The sequence below is a fragment of the Stigmatopora nigra genome, chromosome 16 (assembly GCF_051989575.1).
Source record: "Stigmatopora nigra isolate UIUO_SnigA chromosome 16, RoL_Snig_1.1, whole genome shotgun sequence".
Lineage (NCBI taxonomy): Eukaryota > Metazoa > Chordata > Actinopteri > Syngnathiformes > Syngnathidae > Stigmatopora > Stigmatopora nigra.
Genome location: NC_135523.1, coordinates 1,718,918 through 1,736,093, shown reverse-complemented (window position 1 = coordinate 1,736,093; position 17,176 = coordinate 1,718,918). Strand labels below are relative to the sequence as shown.

The 17,176-nt window shown below is 36.2% G+C and overlaps 1 protein-coding gene across 3 annotated transcripts in view; it reads left to right on the top strand.

The window, feature by feature from the left end:
• The window catches only part of dpp6a (dipeptidyl-peptidase 6a), a 62,343-nt gene that overhangs the window by 35,540 nt on the left and 9,627 nt on the right, over positions 1 to 17,176 (top strand). For all 3 annotated transcript variants that reach the window (XM_077736582.1, XM_077736583.1, XM_077736579.1), the window contains exons 2-17: positions 331 to 445; positions 2,821 to 2,919; positions 3,313 to 3,407; positions 3,544 to 3,618; positions 3,687 to 3,739; positions 4,338 to 4,419; positions 6,214 to 6,334; positions 9,320 to 9,474; positions 9,545 to 9,642; positions 9,712 to 9,835; positions 10,816 to 10,854; positions 10,926 to 11,033; positions 11,099 to 11,190; positions 11,262 to 11,309; positions 11,377 to 11,495; positions 11,560 to 11,643. In XM_077736582.1, the coding sequence (XP_077592708.1) occupies positions 331 to 445; positions 2,821 to 2,919; positions 3,313 to 3,407; positions 3,544 to 3,618; positions 3,687 to 3,739; positions 4,338 to 4,419; positions 6,214 to 6,334; positions 9,320 to 9,474; positions 9,545 to 9,642; positions 9,712 to 9,835; positions 10,816 to 10,854; positions 10,926 to 11,033; positions 11,099 to 11,190; positions 11,262 to 11,309; positions 11,377 to 11,495; positions 11,560 to 11,643 (1,507 nt within the window). The remainder of the gene's footprint in view (positions 1 to 330; positions 446 to 2,820; positions 2,920 to 3,312; positions 3,408 to 3,543; positions 3,619 to 3,686; positions 3,740 to 4,337; positions 4,420 to 6,213; positions 6,335 to 9,319; positions 9,475 to 9,544; positions 9,643 to 9,711; positions 9,836 to 10,815; positions 10,855 to 10,925; positions 11,034 to 11,098; positions 11,191 to 11,261; positions 11,310 to 11,376; positions 11,496 to 11,559; positions 11,644 to 17,176) is intronic.

Genomic DNA, 17,176 nt, shown 5'->3' with positions numbered 1-17,176 from the left:
CGTGTCACAGGTTGCAGTAGCCTGCCGTCGGCGCATCATCATTAGGAAACTTCTTCCCCGGCCGGCAACAGTTTTTTCCTCCTTGAAATTGTCGAGGCGGCAACTAGTTTACCCCTCGGCCCCGTCACCCCCGCGCCCTTCCCCCGTTTGATTCCTCTCGTTAGCCATGGTCTTGTACGCGGTGGTCCCTCATTTCCAACACGGCGCCACTTTCAATTTTCGGTCATCCCGTCTTCATCTGTGCACAAATTGCGACTTGATTGACTCCCGGCTTGCCTCTAACCGGTCTTTTCTCTCCCCTCCCTCACCCCCCGCCCCCTTTTTTTGCAGGAGTTGGTGGGCAGCAATCCGCCACAAAGGAACTGGAAGGGAATAGCCATCGCCCTACTGGTCATTCTGGTCATCTGCTCGTTGATCGTCACTTCCGTCGTCCTGTTGACGCCAGGTAAGCCATCAACAAATCGCTTGTTAGCTTAACTTAGCGTTAGCGCTTCGTTTTTGCCAATGTACGAACAAAACAAGGTATTTTTTTTTGGACTATTAGCCGGAAATCGTATAAAAGTCGTCACTGGAGTATAAGTCGCATTTTTGGGAGGGCTGTTTTTTTAAATTAGATCAGAAAATAAGAACTAATGTGTTAAAATAAGGGGGATATAATGAAAAATAACAGGCTGAATCGATAATAATGGCATAAAAAAGTAAAAATGGCCTAGAAAATAAATACACAAAAAAGGCAGGTGGTTAGACGAAAAAAATAAGTTGAATTTTGTGGAGGAATGTTTTTTCTTTCATCTGAAAATAAGGATAAACATAAGATAAAATAAGAATAGTAAAATGGAGAGTAAACAATGGCATAAAAAAGTAATAATTGCCTAAAAAAATACACAACAGGTGGTTAGACAGACAAAAAAATAAAGTCACACTGGAGTATAAGTCGCATTTTGTGGAGGGCCGATTTTTAGGTCATCAGACAATAAGTACAAATACGTTAAAATAAGAATAATAAGAGTAATAACAGTCTAAATAGGTCAAATTGACTAAAAACAATACACCACTATTGGTGATTGGATAGAAAAGTAAAAATACACAAAGTCCTACCAGAGTATTAGAAAAAAACACAATTTATAGTCCGGAAGATGCAGCATGACAATGCAATTTTGTACTTAAAAGTTAAATACAACCGAATTTCAGCTAGTCACGGTCCACTAGTCCAAGTTTTGAAAAACAAGCAGAAAATTGAATGTGGAGAAGCAAACTAATCCCATTTTTTTGCACGCTTGGAATTGAAGTCGGGGAGCGTTAACGTTTGGAAAGTGCTGACGCCGTCACAATTGGATAAAAAAAAATTTAAAAACAAGAAGAGGATTTATTAAAATAGAGCAAATCATCTGTCCAAGACGGCCTTTTTAATCCATAAATCTGGTTATCAGAAGCAAGTGAAAAGTCGCCTCGTTTATCCTTTTAACCAAACCATCTGCTGCGACCACTCGTTTTTTAGATTAGACATTTGGCCAAAAAAAAAAAATGGAAACTTAAAAAAATGTTCAGCTTTTTTAATAGAACTATAAAACGAAAATATATTCCTTTAAATATACGAACTAGGAATGAAAAAGCTGTCTTTTCCAAGCCATTTTCGCCATTCGTCCATATCATTAGCTCCGCCTTTCAACGGTAAAAAAGATGGCGCTTAAGCTGACGGATTCCCGCCTCCACTTTGATCCCAAGACGGAGTTAAAAGAAAATCCGGGAAAATGCGCTTTTAAAAAAGCGGAAACGTGCCAAGGTTAATCCCCGTCACGTACCGCCGATTTTCACAAACTAAGACGGAAACGTAACCGGATTTAACCGGACTCAGCGGCGTTGACGGTTACGCTGAATTGGAGATAAATGACCCAAAAAGCTTCCATCATATTCCTAATAACAAGATTTTTTGGGAGGAAATTATTGTTGGACATGTAACTTTATGGTGTTCGATTCTTTTTGGACAAATGTTTAGATGCTTTTATTTTGAAATGTCCAGTCCAAGTGGAATTTTGTTTATATGCTGTAGGCCGTACTTTAAATTGATTGGACGTTGGGATGCTTTCAAGGGTGGTCAGTTTTGGAAGAATTTTGACCGCTAATGTAGGGATATTTTTTTGTGGAACATATCAACCGATTGAAAGGTCTTTGTTGTCTTTTGAAAAATTCAAATTTAGCTTTATGGATATTAATAATTTGTAATTGGTGATCAAAATGCTGAAAGTGTTTTTTTAAACAATAGAAGTGTTTTTTTTTTGTAGGAATTGTAACCTCGTTAATGTAAGAATATTTTTATTATTTTTTCAACTGTTTTTTTAGGGGAAGTGACTTTTTGTTGTCCATTGAAAAATTTAAATTTAGTTTTATGAATATTGATGTGATTGGTGCATCAAAATGCTAAAAACTTATTTTTTTTTAACAATAGAAATGTTTTTTTGTAAGAATTGTAACCTAGCTAATGTAGGGATATTTTTATTATTATTTTGTCAAGTTTTTTAGGGAAAGTGACTTTTTATTTAAAATTTAATTTTATAAATATTAATAATTTGTGATTAGTGCATCAAATTCCTAAAAACAGCTTTTTTATAGAAAAAACATGGTAAGCAGTATTCTGATATAAATCTGACAATGACGCCACATTCCAACTTTAAAGTTCAAATTCTGTCTTTCCTCTCAAAATTCAAATTTTGTTCTCATCATTCTCATTTTATTCTCAAAATTCTGCCAAAAAAATGACATTTATGTCTTCCATAAGAACATTTGATTGGACGCTCACCATTTCTTTCCATTTTTTGGCAGGCGAAGATGACCGGCTGGCTCTGAAAGGCAAATTGACCGTAGAGGATCTTTTCCGAAAGGACTTCAGGGTCCACGACCCCGACGCTCGCTGGATTGGCGGTAAGCCCCGCCTACCTTTTACACCCCCTTCATTAGAACTGAATTTATTCGATTTTTTTCAATGTATTTATTGAGCGTGAAACAAGCCACTCAAGACCTTATCGTTGTTTGGCCGCCGCTTTTATGTTTCCACAAGTTAATTAAGACGCTAAGTGAAGCCATCGTTATGTCGTCAGTCGTGTAAAAACCATAAAGATAAAATTACGAATTCAAATCAACACTCAAATGCTAATAAGTCCGTTCAATTGCCAGTGGCAGTAGCTCTGTCCACTCTTATGTTTTTTTTCGTGTTTTACAACATGTTTTACATAAAAAAATAGATGGAACATTGCGCTGGTCAAACTATATTTACTCTGAATTGTACTTTTAAATAAAATCCAAATTCTTCCCCAGATAACGAGTTGCTGTACCGAGACCGCGATGGCAACGTGGTCCGCCTTAACGTGGACACCAACGAAAAGACCATCCTGGTTCACCACAAGAAGTTTGTAAGTCACTCCGACCAATCAAAATGCAAGATTCGACTCTAGTTTAGCAGTAATTTCATCCCAAACTTCGTTAAAACTATTACTGTTACCATTAAGATCTGAGTTCACTTAACAATGTTGACCCTCTCTTGCACAGGAGATGTACAAAGCCAGCAAGTACGAAGTATCTCCAGACACAAAGCACGTTCTTCTGGCCTACAACGTGGCGCCGGTGAGTTCAAAAATCCTCCAAAAACTTGAAAAGAACTCTTTGGGATTTTACTCCTATGTTACCCACAGGTTTACCAGTACTCCTACACCGCCTTCTACATCATTTGCAGCCTGGAAACACCGTAAGTCACCAATGCTATTTGGTTTACTGTGTTTTCACGACTATAAGGCGCACTGCATTATAAGGCGCACCCTCATTTTTTCCATATATAAGGCGCACAGTCTATTTTGGAGAAAATTTAAGACTTTTAAGTGCGCCTTATAGTGGTGGAAATAGGGTAATTGCTATTGACTTCCAGGTATGAAGCACTCACTACTTCACAGTCACCTCTAGAGCCAGCCATTGTTGATCTTTTGGATTTTTTGGTATAAAATCTTGCAGTGGGAGAGGAGCTTTATGATGGAAGATTTTGTAAACTAAGATGGCACCTGCATATTTAACAGTATTGAGTATTCAGTTCAGGCGTTTGTGTTTTTTTAATATCCGACAGTGGTGGTGGTTTTTCGTTTTTGGTTTTCTGTTTTTTTCCATATATAAGGCGCACTGGATTATAAGGCGCACTGTCTATTTTGGAGAAAATTGAAGACTTTTAAGTGCGCCTTATAGTCGTGAAAATACGGTACTTGGGTTTTTGTTGTCAGGTTTTGGGAAAACGCCCCCCAAAAAACTAGTTGTGAATTTGCCTACTTAAGACTAAAGATCTGTTCTGTCTTCTCCAGTGAGACATGGAACTTGAACCCGCCCGAGGTACGCAACGCTCAGCTGCAGTTCGCCGGATGGGGTCCGCAAGGTCAGCAACTGGTAAGGACGTCCCTCTTTGTCCACTTCAGGGCGTCTCGGACAAAAAGTTTGTTTGTTTACCCGATTCGGTTCCGCCGAAAACAACGCGTTGGAGGACATCCCTCGGCTCGCACCATTTGCGTCTCCTCTAGTGCCGCGACCTAGAAAACGACGCCATCTGCGCTCACGAGGAACATGTGCGTCCCAGTTGAGGAACCCTAGAGGACTTCCTAGACATTTTGCTTTTACACCGGGGAAGACCACTATTCCCGTGCAATTGAAAGTACACCTTCATTTTTAAACCAGAGACATGACCATGGTTTTGTTAATATCTAAGTACTGTTGAAAAGAGCTCTCAAAATTATATTCATGTTTCAGAGTTTAATATCCAAATATCTACTGTTTTCAACAGTATTTAAAGATAGTACTTAAGATATTAAACAGTACTTAGATATGAAACAGTACTTAGATATGAAACAGTACTTAGATATGAAACAGTACTTAGATATGAAACAGTACTTAGATATTAAACAATACTTAGATATTAAACAATACTTAGATATGAAACAGTACTTAGATATGCAGCAGTACTTAGGTGTTAAACAGTACTTAGATATTAAACAGTACTTAGATATTAAACAGTAAAAAGATATTAAACAGTAAAAAGATATTAAACAGTACTTGGATATGGAATAGTACTTAGATTTTAAACAGTACTTAGATATCACACAGTACTTAGATTTTAAACAGTACTATGATATTTAACAGTACTTAAATATTAAACAGTACTTAGATTTTAAACAGTACTTAGATCTTAAACAGTACTTAGATTTTAAACAGTACTTAGATATTTAACAGTAATAAGATATTAAACAGTACTTAGATATTAAACATTACTTAGATTTTAAACAGTACTTAGATATTAAACAGTACTTAGATATTAAACAGTACTTAGATATGAAACAGTAGTACTTAGATTTTAAACAGTACTTAAATATTAAACAGTACTTAGATATTAAACAGTACTTAGAAATTAAACTCTCTTAGATATTAAACTCTCTTAAATATTAAACTCTCTTAGATATTAAACTCTTAGACGATAAACTCTCTTATATATTAAACAGTACTTAGAAATTAAACTCTCACTCTTGGATATTAAACTTCTCTCTTAAATATTAAACTCTCTCTCTTAGATATTAAACTCTCTCTCATGAATATCTCATCATCTTGTATGAGGCAAAAGAGTGACAATATCGCGTCCGTTATCGGCATACAGAGGAGTCAACCAGAGTCGACCGCACCCACGCTTTATCTTCGGCGGCGTCCGACCCAGGGGGCGTCGTGCGGTGCTCACCTTATCACCGCTGAGAGAGAATCCCAGGCGCATTAGCGGAACGTCTTTTACCCGCCCGACATCCAGATCAACCCGCGGATTTTACACTTTTAAAAGAGATGAGGGAGAAGGGACGGATTTACCGGAAATGTGAGATAAGGCAGCGGCTTTTGGCTTTTGTGGATTCAGATCGGGGGCGCCGTAACTCAGCGGGTGAGCAATAAAAACAGACCGTGCTTTTCCTCACCGCCAACATGTCGTTTCGTCACGATTCGCCGAAAAATTCAAGCGTTTCAACAAAGCTTTCCCACAAATATAGAAAAATATATATCTGCTAATCGATTGGTCGCAAACCAGTTAGTTCCCTTTATTCTTCTGTAAATAATCTAACGTTAAAATTGAAATGGATTGTGATAAATAGTTGTAAATTGCAGCAAAAGACATCCAAATGACTCAAATTTTATGTTTTTAATTTTTTTCAGATCTTTATTTTCGAGAACAACATCTACTACCGTTCTACAGTAGAAAGCCGTTCCATCCGATTGGTATCCACCGGTAAAGAGGGCGTCATCTTCAACGGCTTGGGCGACTGGCTCTACGAAGGTAAGCCAAATGATTTTTTTCACGATTTTTCGGCTCCAACCGGGGGTTCCGTTTTAAGTATTTGGTCCACGTTCCCCCCGCTTGTGCCGCCGAGGTAAATTAAAATGGAACCTGTCAATTTGCCTCCCCCGTGTAAAAGAATGAGTGTTCAACACGGCTCCATTTGCAATAATTAAGCAGCGCCGCTAACGTCACGCTTCTCGCCTCGTCGCAATTGGAAGGAGAACAAGTATTGATATTTGTCCAAAAATAAAATAGTGCTATTTTAACTCTTTTAACGTTCAGTTGGAGACTTTCGACAATGAGTCCGCAATTCTGGTACTAGGACGTTTGGTCGCCAGGATGTTTGGTCAACCCGATGTTTGGTCGACTGGACGTTTGGTCGACTGGACGTTTGGTTGACTGGACGTTTGGTCGACTGGACGTTTGGTCGCCCGGACGTTTGGTCGACCGGACGTTTGGTCGTCTGTACGTTTGGTTGCCTGGACGTTTGGTCGACCGGACGTTTGGTCGCCCGGACGTTTGGTCACCAGGACGTTTGTTCGCCAGGATGTTTGGTCGCCCGGACGTTTGGTCGACTGGACGTTTGGTCGACTGGACGTTTGGTCGACTGGACATTTGGTCGCCTGGACATTTGGTCGACCGGATGTTTGGTTGACCGGACGTTTGGTCGCCAGGACGTTTGGTTTACTGTTGAAATCAGCTCTCAAAATTATATTCATGGTTTAATATAGTTTAATATCTAAATATCTACTGTTGAAATCAGCTCTCAAAATTATATTCATAATTTAATATAGTTTAATATCTAAATATCTACTGTTGAAATCAGCTCTCAAAATTATATTCATAATTTAATATAGTTTAATATCTAAATATCTTCTGTTGAAATCAGCTCCCAAAATTATATTCATGGTTTAATATGGTTTAATTTAGTTTAATATCTAAATATCTACTGTTGAAACCAGCTCCCAAAATTATAAAATTAATTCACCCAGGCGACCAAACGTCCGGGTGACAAAACATTTGTGATTCATTTCAGTTCTTCTCTTAATTTTTTTGGTTACTAATATACGGACCGTCGTTTATATTGTAATGATAAATAGTAGTCTTAATAATAATAACACATTATATTATAAGGTCATCTCGAATGGCCAAGGCTCCTCAAAATCTGCCCGGCGTTGATAAAAAGAAGAAAAGAGCGCCTGGCCTCGTCTTTTGATGGCGCCGCCGTTTGCCGCCAGCTGTTTGCGTTCCTACGGGCGCAATAAACTTTGCCAACTAAAGATGTCAACTCTAGATTTCCTCCCTTTTGAAATGGGGTGGCGGCGGAAGTGGGGGGCGTATTTGAATAAATTGACACCAGCACACAATGGCGGAGCGACGCCATAGCGCCGCCATAGCGCCGCATCCTCCCACAAAAGCGCCTGTAATGAGATTTACGGGGACGCCGTTCGCCGACACGGCTTTTGTTTGGAAAGATGGCGGACAAAGCCTGGCGCGGGGGAGAAAAACTTTTCATTTTCCAAAATAGACGGATTGCCAAGGTCGTTGGCGGGCAAGGTTAGGGAAGAAATAGATTAAAAACTGGGTGATGGAATCGTAGAAAAGTGACATAGCGTCTATATTTTTGTAACAAAAGTAATTGTACAATAAAAAAAAATGTTATTTGTTATTTATATTAGTTAAAAGTCATCAATCCATCCATTTTTAATGTAGTATTTGATGTAAAAATACATAAATGTGACAGCAATTGATGTCTAATGAAAGCTAAAAAAAAAACTTTTAATTAGCTTTGCCGTTTTATCCAATGTTTTTCGTTAATTAAAAATAAAAATTAAATAAAAAACAAGGTAATGAGGCCGGCTGCTGTAATCACGCCAGTTTTCCCTCCACTTGACGTCTTAATTATGTTAAAAAACACGAAAAGATTGGAGCTCGGCGCACAAAAAAAAAACAGCTTTGGCTCATTTGGATGCACGATAGCGCCGCGGCTAATTAGCTCAAACGAGCGGAAAGGCGTTCGGAACGACAATTATCCAACGTTTTCCCGGGGAGAAAAGACCATTAGGGGTGGAGCCTCTCGTTGTCCTTGAGCGAAATGGCGGTCGCAACGCAATTGGAGCTTGCGGGGAATAAATTACAGGTCACTGGTCGAGTGGAAGCCATTTTGGAATTGGTTCAACGTAGGAAAAATGCTAAATGAGTGAAGGGAATGGGAACTTTAGCATTGTGTGTCCCAGAAGGCAAAATGGAGTCCCACAGGGGTCAATGTTAAGTACCTTAATGTTTGTAAAAAGTTGACATTTGACCAAATTTTTGTACCAAAACTTGTCTTTGACTTTAGCGTGGGCTGGACCATTTTAAATATAATTTTTAGATATTTTTTTAAAAAATGGATTAAAAGAAGTGGATTAAAATGCCTGAATATTCCGTTTTTTATAGAGCTAAAGCAATGTTTATTTTAGCATTTTTTATATATATTTTTAGATTTTTCAAAATTATTTTCGAACTAAAAACTTAGAAAAAATGGATTAAAAAATTGCAATTATTGATTTAAAAAGGGGAAAATCAGGAAATGTGATATACATCTATATCTATCATTTTAATTTGATCCTAAATCATAAAGTCAGCACCGGGCCACACAAAATGATCCTGCGGCCCAGATTTAGCCCCCGGACCGCCATTTTGACACATGTAAGCTAATGTATTTATTTTATCATCTTATAAGAATATGCCATTCCAAAACACTTCATTTCCACATTGCCTGTGTCAGTCCAATACTATCATCTAGTTGTGAACAGTGGAATTACACTCTGAATAAATCCCCAAACTAAAAAAACATGGATGACTTCCCCCATTAAAATACACATTTGAACTAGCCATTAACCAAGGTTGCCTCCCATGATAGCCCATTAAAGACAAAATGGCCGTCAAAACCAGCTGCCACGCTTACTAAACTTCTTCTTCTATTGTTTCTAATTCCAGAAGAGATCTTCCACTCCCACGTCGCCCACTGGTGGTCACCAGACGGCGCTCGGTTAGCATACGCCACCATCAACGACAGCCTGGTACCCAAGATGGAGCTACCCATGTTTACCGGGATGCCCTACCCCACGGGCAAGGAGTACCACTACCCAAAGGTGACCCCGCCCATCAACGGGTAAATCCTCTACCTGGTTTCACGCTAATCTGACAGCGACCGGTCTTCAGGCCGGCGAGGAAAACCCGGTGATCACCTTGTACGTGGTCAACCTCAACGGACCTCTTCATACTATCGAGATGAGGAGACCGGATGACCCCCGATTGAGGTGAGGACGCCCACAAAATGGGTGGCAATGTAAGACAATGTAACTAATTGGAGTGGGTCGTCCTTTCAGTGAGTTCTACGTGACTATGGTCAAGTGGGCCACCTCCACCAAACTGGCCGTCAACTGGCTCAATCGGGCACAGAACATCTCCATCCTGACCTTGTGTCAGGCTACGACGGGGGTGTGCACCAAGGTTAGTAGTATGCTTTCTCGTAATAGTATAGTAAGGCTTTTTTATGTTCAAAAACGACATAGAATAAGAAGGCTTTTTGGCTTAAAAGACGACATAGTATAATAAGGCTTTTTGGCTTCAAAAAGGACATAGTATAGTAAGGCTTATTATTGGCAAAAAACGACACAGTATAGTAAGGCTTTTTATCTTCAGAAACGACATAGTATAGTAAGGCTTTTTATCTTCAAAAACGACATAGTATAGTAAGGCTTTTTCTGTGAAAAAAACGACATAGTATAGTAAGGCTTAAAAACGACATAGTATAGTAAGGCTTAAAAACGACATAGTATAGTACGGCTTTTTATCTTCAAAAACGACATAGTTTAGTAAGGCTTTTAATGGCAAAAAAACGACAGTATAGTAAGGCTTTTTCTCTTCAAAAACGACATAGTATAGTAAGGCTTTTTATCTTCAAAAACGACATAGTTTAGTAAGGCTTTTAATGGCAAAAACGACATAGTATAGTAAGGCTTTTTGGCTTAAAAAACGACATAGTATAGTAAGGCTCTTTCTCTTCAAAAACGACATAGTTTAGTAAGGCTTTTAATGGCAAAAAAACGACAGTATAGTAAGGCTTTTTCTCTTCAAAAATGACATAGTATAGTAAGGCTTTTTATCTTCAAAAACGACATAGTATAGTATCGCTTTTTATTGACAAAAAACGACATAGTATAGTAAGGCCTTTTCTCTTAAAAAACGACATAGTATAGTAAGGCTTTTTCTCGCCAAAAACGACATAGTATACTTAAGGCCTTTTCTCTTAAAAAACAACATAGTATAGTAAGGCTTTTTCTCTTCAAAAACGACATAGTATAGTAAGGCTTAGTTTTTAACTCAGTAGACTTGTGGTTTTTATCATGTGGTGCGTTGAAAATTAAGAGCGTATGGAAAACTCCGACCCAAAAACAAGCCAACGCTCACATCTAACTTCTTCTCAACAGAAACACGAAGACGAGACCGAAGGCTGGCTTTACCGGCAGGTTAAAAAACGTCACCGGCTGACGGGCACTTTGCCCCTCCCACTGCACGTCTCAATTTCCACGTCTCTTAGAACGAAAAGCCGCTTTTCTCCAAAAACGGCCAGAAACTCTTCTTCACTCGAGCCATCCCACAAGGCGGCCGCGGCAAGTTCTTCCACATCTCCATGTCCGTCTCTCAGGTGACCAATCGCCGCCATCGACGCAAACGGCGCCGTCGCTCTAACTCCGCCTCCTCCGCCTACAGGCCAACGCCAGCGCCGACACGCTGCAGTCCATCACGTCCGGCGACTGGGACGTCACCGAAGTTCTGGCGTACGACGAGGAAACCCGACTTATGTGAGTTAGCTCGCCGTTCGGCGTCTGGTTTTTCAACCGGCGCTCATTTTTCCCGTTTTTCCCGTCTTCAGATACTTCCTGAGCACGGAAGACGGACCCAGGCGAAGACATCTATACAGGTGCCGCCCACTTTGGAGGCGGGATTCTTTGGAGTTTTTGGTTCCAAAGTTCTTGCCGCTTTTTTAGCGCCGACACTTTCGGGTCCTTCAACCGACGCTGCCTGTCTTGCGGTCTTTCCGAGTCGTGTGGTTACGTGGGAGGTTCCTTCTGCCGCAATATGACCTACTTCCTGCTACGATGTCGAGGTACGTTAGCCGGGTTGCGCCTCGTGGCTTTGAGTTCTGAGCTCGGTCCCGATGGGATTTTTAGGGCCGGAGGTGCCGTTTGTCAGCATTTATAAGACCAGGATGGACGAGGAACGCGCCGATGGAGACGACTTTGGGGACAAACAGAGTGAGTAAATGGTTTTTTTTCTTAAAAGACGGCATGTAGTAAGGCTTTTTATCACCAAAAAACGACATAGTATAGTAAGGCTTTTTTCTTCAAAAAACGACATAGTATAGTAAGGCTTTTTATCACCAAAAAACTACATAGTATAGTATGGCTTTTTTCTTCAAAAAACGACATACTATAGTATGGCTTTTTTCTTCAAAAAACGACATACTATAGTATGGCTTTTTTCTTCAAAAAACGACATAGTATAGTATGGCTTTTTTCTTCAAAAAACGACATACTATAGTATGGCTTTTTTCTTCAAAAAACGACATAGTATAGTATGGCTTTTTTCTTCAAAAAACGACATACTATAGTATGGCTTTTTTCTTCAAAAAACGACATACTATAGTATGGCTTTTTTCTTCAAAAAACGACATACTATAGTATGGCTTTTTTCTTCAAAAAACGACATACTATAGTATGGCTTTTTTCTTCAAAAAACGACATAGTATAGTATGACTTTTTTTCTTCAAAAAACGACATAGTATAGTAAGGCTTTTTATCACCAAAAAACGACATAGTATAGTAAGGCTTTTTAGCGCAAAAAAACGACATAGTATAGTAAGGCTTTTTAGCACAAAAAAACGACATAGTATAGTATGGGTTTTTTCTTCAAAAAACGACATACTATAGTATGGCTTTTTTCTTCAAAAAACGACATACTATAGTATGGCTTTTTTCTTCAAAAAACGACATACTATAGTATGGCTTTTTTCTTCAAAAAACGACATACTATAGTATGGCTTTTTTCTTCAAAAAACGACATACTATAGTATGGCTTTTTTCTTCAAAAAACGACATACTATAGTATGGCTTTTTTCTTCAAAAAACGACATACTATAGTATGGCTTTTTTCTTCAAAAAACGACATACTATAGTATGGCTTTTTTCTTCAAAAAACGACATACTATAGTATGGCTTTTTTCTTCAAAAAACGACATAGTATAGTATGGCTTTTTTTCTTCAAAAAACGACATAGTATAGTAAGGCTTTTTATCACCAAAAAACGACATAGTATAGTAAGGCTTTTTAGCGCAAAAAAACGACATAGTATAGTAAGGCATTTTAGCACAAAAAAACGACATAGTATAGTATGGCTTTTTAGCGCAAAAAAACGACATAGTATAGTAAGGCTTTTTAGCACAAAAAAACGACATACTATAGTATGGCTTTTTTCTTCAAAAAACGACATAGTATAGTATGGCTTTTTTCTTCAAAAAACGACATACTATAGTATGGCTTTTTTCTTCAAAAAACGACATAGTATAGTATGGCTTTTTTCTTCAAAAAACGACATACTATAGTATGGCTTTTTTCTTCAAAAAACGACATACTATAGTGTGGCTTTTTTCTTCAAAAAACGACATAGTATAGTATGGCTTTTTTCTTCAAAAAACGACATAGTATAGTATGGCTTTTTTCTTCAAAAAACGACATACTATAGTATGGCTTTTTTCTTCAAAAAACGACATAGTATAGTATGGCTTTTTTCTTCAAAAAACGACATACTATAGTATGGCTTTTTTCTTCAAAAAACGACATAGTATAGTATGGCTTTTTTCTTCAAAAAACGACATACTATAGTATGGCTTTTTTCTTCAAAAAACGACATACTATAGTATGGCTTTTTTCTTCAAAAAACGACATAGTATAGTATGGCTTTTTTCTTCAAAAAACGACATACTATAGTATGGCTTTTTTCTTCAAAAAACGACATACTATAGTATGGCTTTTTCTTCAAAAAACGACATACTATAGTATGGCTTTTTTCTTCAAAAAACGACATACTATAGTATGGCTTTTTTCTTCAAAAAAGGACATACTATAGTATGGCTTTTTTCTTCAAAAACCGACATACTATAGTATGGCTTTTTTCTTCAAAAAACGACATACTATAGTATGGCTTTTTTCTTCAAAAAACGACATACTATAGTATGGTTTTTTCTTCAAAAAACGACATACTATAGTATGGCTTTTTTCTTCAAAAAACGACATACTATAGTATGGCTTTTTTCTTCAAAAAACGACATACTATAGTATGGCTTTTTTCTTCAAAAAACGACATACTATAGTATGGCTTTTTTCTTCAAAAAACGACATAGTATAGTATGGCTTTTTTTCTTAAAAAAACGACATAGTATAGTAAGGCTTTTTATCACCAAAAAACGACATAGTATAGTAAGGCTTTTTAACGCAAAAAAACGACATAGTATAGTATGGCTTTTTTCTTCAAAAAACGACATACTATAGTATGGCTTTTTTCTTCAAAAAAACGACATAGTATAGTATGGCTTTTTTCTTCAAAAAAACGACATACTATAGTATGGCTTTTTTCTTCAAAAAACGACATAGTATAGTATGGCTTTTTTCTTCAAAAAACGACATACTATAGTATGGCTTTTTTCTTCAAAAAACGACATAGTATAGTATGGCTTTTTTCTTCAAAAAACGACATACTATAGTATGGCTTTTTTCTTCAAAAAACGACATAGTATAGTATGGCTTTTTTCTTCAAAAAACGACATACTATAGTATGGCTTTTTTCTTCAAAAAACGACATAGTATAGTATGGCTTTTTTCTTCAAAAAACGACATACTATAGTATGGCTTTTTTCTTCAAAAAACGACATAGTATAGTATGGCTTTTTTCTTCAAAAAAACGACATACTATAGTATGGCTTTTTTATTCAAAAAACGACATACTATAGTATGGCTTTTTATTCAAAAAACGACATAGTATAGTATGGCTTTTTTCTTCAAAAAACGACATACTATAGTATGGATTTTTTCTTCAAAAAACGACATACTATAGTATGGCTTTTTTCTTCAAAAAACGACATACTATAGTATGGCTTTTTTCTTCAAAAAACGACATACTATAGTATGGCTTTTTTCTTCAAAAAACGACATACTATAGTATGGCTTTTTTCTTCAAAAAACGACATACTATAGTATGGCTTTTTTCTTCAAAAAACGACATAGTATAGTATGGCTTTTTTCTTCAAAAAACGACATACTATAGTATGGCTTTTTTCTTCAAAAAACGACATACTATAGTATGGCTTTTTTCTTCAAAAAACGACATACTATAGTATGGCTTTTTTCTTCAAAAAACGACATAGTATAGTATGGCTTTTTTCTTCAAAAAACGACATAGTATAGTATGGCTTTTTTCTTCAAAAAACGACATACTATAGTATGGCTTTTTTCTTCAAAAAACGACATACTATAGTATGGCTTTTTTCTTCAAAAAACGACATACTATAGTATGGCTTTTTTCTTCAAAAAACGACATACTATAGTATGGCTTTTTTCTTCAAAAAACGACATAGTATAGTATGGCTTTTTTCTTCAAAAAACGACATGCTATAGTATGGCTTTTTTCTTCAAAAAACGACATAGTATAGTATGGCTTTTTTTCTTAAAAAAACGACATAGTATAGTAAGGCTTTTTATCACCAAAAAAACGACATAGTATAGTAAGGCTTTTTAACGCAAAAAAACGACATAGTATAGTATGGCTTTTTTCTTCAAAAAACGACATACTATAGTATGGCTTTTTTCTTCAAAAAACGACATACTATAGTATGGCTTTTTTCTTCAAAAAACGACATACTATAGTATGGCTTTTTTCTTCAAAAAACGACATACTATAGTATGGCTTTTTTCTTCAAAAAACGACATACTATAGTATGGCTTTTTTCTTCAAAAAACGACATAGTATAGTATGGCTTTTTTTCTTCAAAAAACGACATAGTATAGTAAGGCTTTTTATCACCAAAAAACGACATAGTATAGTAAGGCTTTTTAACGCAAAAAAACGACATAGTATAGTATGGCTTTTTTCTTCAAAAAACGACATACTATAGTATGGCTTTTTTCTTCAAAAAACGACATACTATAGTATGGCTTTTTTCTTCAAAAAACGACATACTATAGTATGGCTTTTTTCTTCAAAAAACGACATACTATAGTATGGCTTTTTTCTTCAAAAAACGACATACTATAGTATGGCTTTTTTCTTCAAAAACGACATACTATAGTATGGCTTTTTTCTTCAAAAAACGACATACTATAGTATGGCTTTTTTCTTCAAAAAACGACATAGTATAGTATGGTTTTTTTTTAAAAAAAACGACATAGTATAGTAAGGCTTTTTATCACCAAAAAACGACATAGTATAGTAAGGCTTTTTAACGCAAAAAAACGACATAGTATAGTATGGCTTTTTTCTTCAAAAAACGACATACTATAGTATGGCTTTTTTCTTCAAAAAACGACATACTATAGTATGGCTTTTTTCTTCAAAAAACGACATACTATAGTATGGCTTTTTTCTTCAAAAAACGACATACTATAGTATGGCTTTTTTCTTCAAAAAACGACATACTATAGTATGGCTTTTTTCTTCAAAAAACGACATACTATAGTATGGCTTTTTTCTTCAAAAAACGACATACTATAGTATGGCTTTTTTCTTCAAAAAACGACATACTATAGTATGGCTTTTTTCTTCAAAAAACGACATAGTATAGTATGGTTTTTTTTTAAAAAAAACGACATAGTATAGTAAGGCTTTTTATCACCAAAAAACGACATAGTATAGTAAGGCTTTTTAACGCAAAAAAACGACATAGTATAGTATGGCTTTTTTCTTCAAAAAACGACATACTATAGTATGGCTTTTTTCTTCAAAAAACGACATACTATAGTATGGCTTTTTTCTTCAAAAAACGACATACTATAGTATGGCTTTTTTCTTCAAAAAACGACATAGTATAGTATGGTTTTTTTTTAAAAAAAACGACATAGTATAGTAAGGCTTTTTATCACCAAAAAACGACATAGTATAGTAAGGCTTTTTAACGCAAAAAAACGACATAGTATAGTATGGCTTTTTTCTTCAAAAAACGACATACTATAGTATGGCTTTTTTCTTCAAAAAACGACATACTATAGTATGGCTTTTTTCTTCAAAAAACGACATACTATAGTATGGCTTTTTTCTTCAAAAAACGACATAGTATAGTATGGTTTTTTTTTTAAAAAAAACGACATAGTATAGTAAGGCTTTTTATCACCAAAAAACGACATAGTATAGTAAGGCTTTTTAACGCAAAAAAACGACATAGTATAGTATGGCTTTTTTCTTCAAAAAACGACATACTATAGTATGGCTTTTTTCTTCAAAAAACGACATACTATAGTATGGCTTTTTTCTTCAAAAAACGACATAGTATAGTATGGCTTTTTTTCTTAAAAAAACGACATAGTATAGTAAGGCTTTTTATCACCAAAAAAACGACATAGTATAGTAAGGCTTTTTAACGCAAAAAAACGACATAGTATAGTATGGCTTTTTTCTTCAAAAAACGACATACTATAGTATGGCTTTTTTCTTCAAAAAACGACATACTATAGTATGGCTTTTTTCTTCAAAAAACGACATACTATAGTATGGCTTTTTTCTTCAAAAAACGACATACTATAG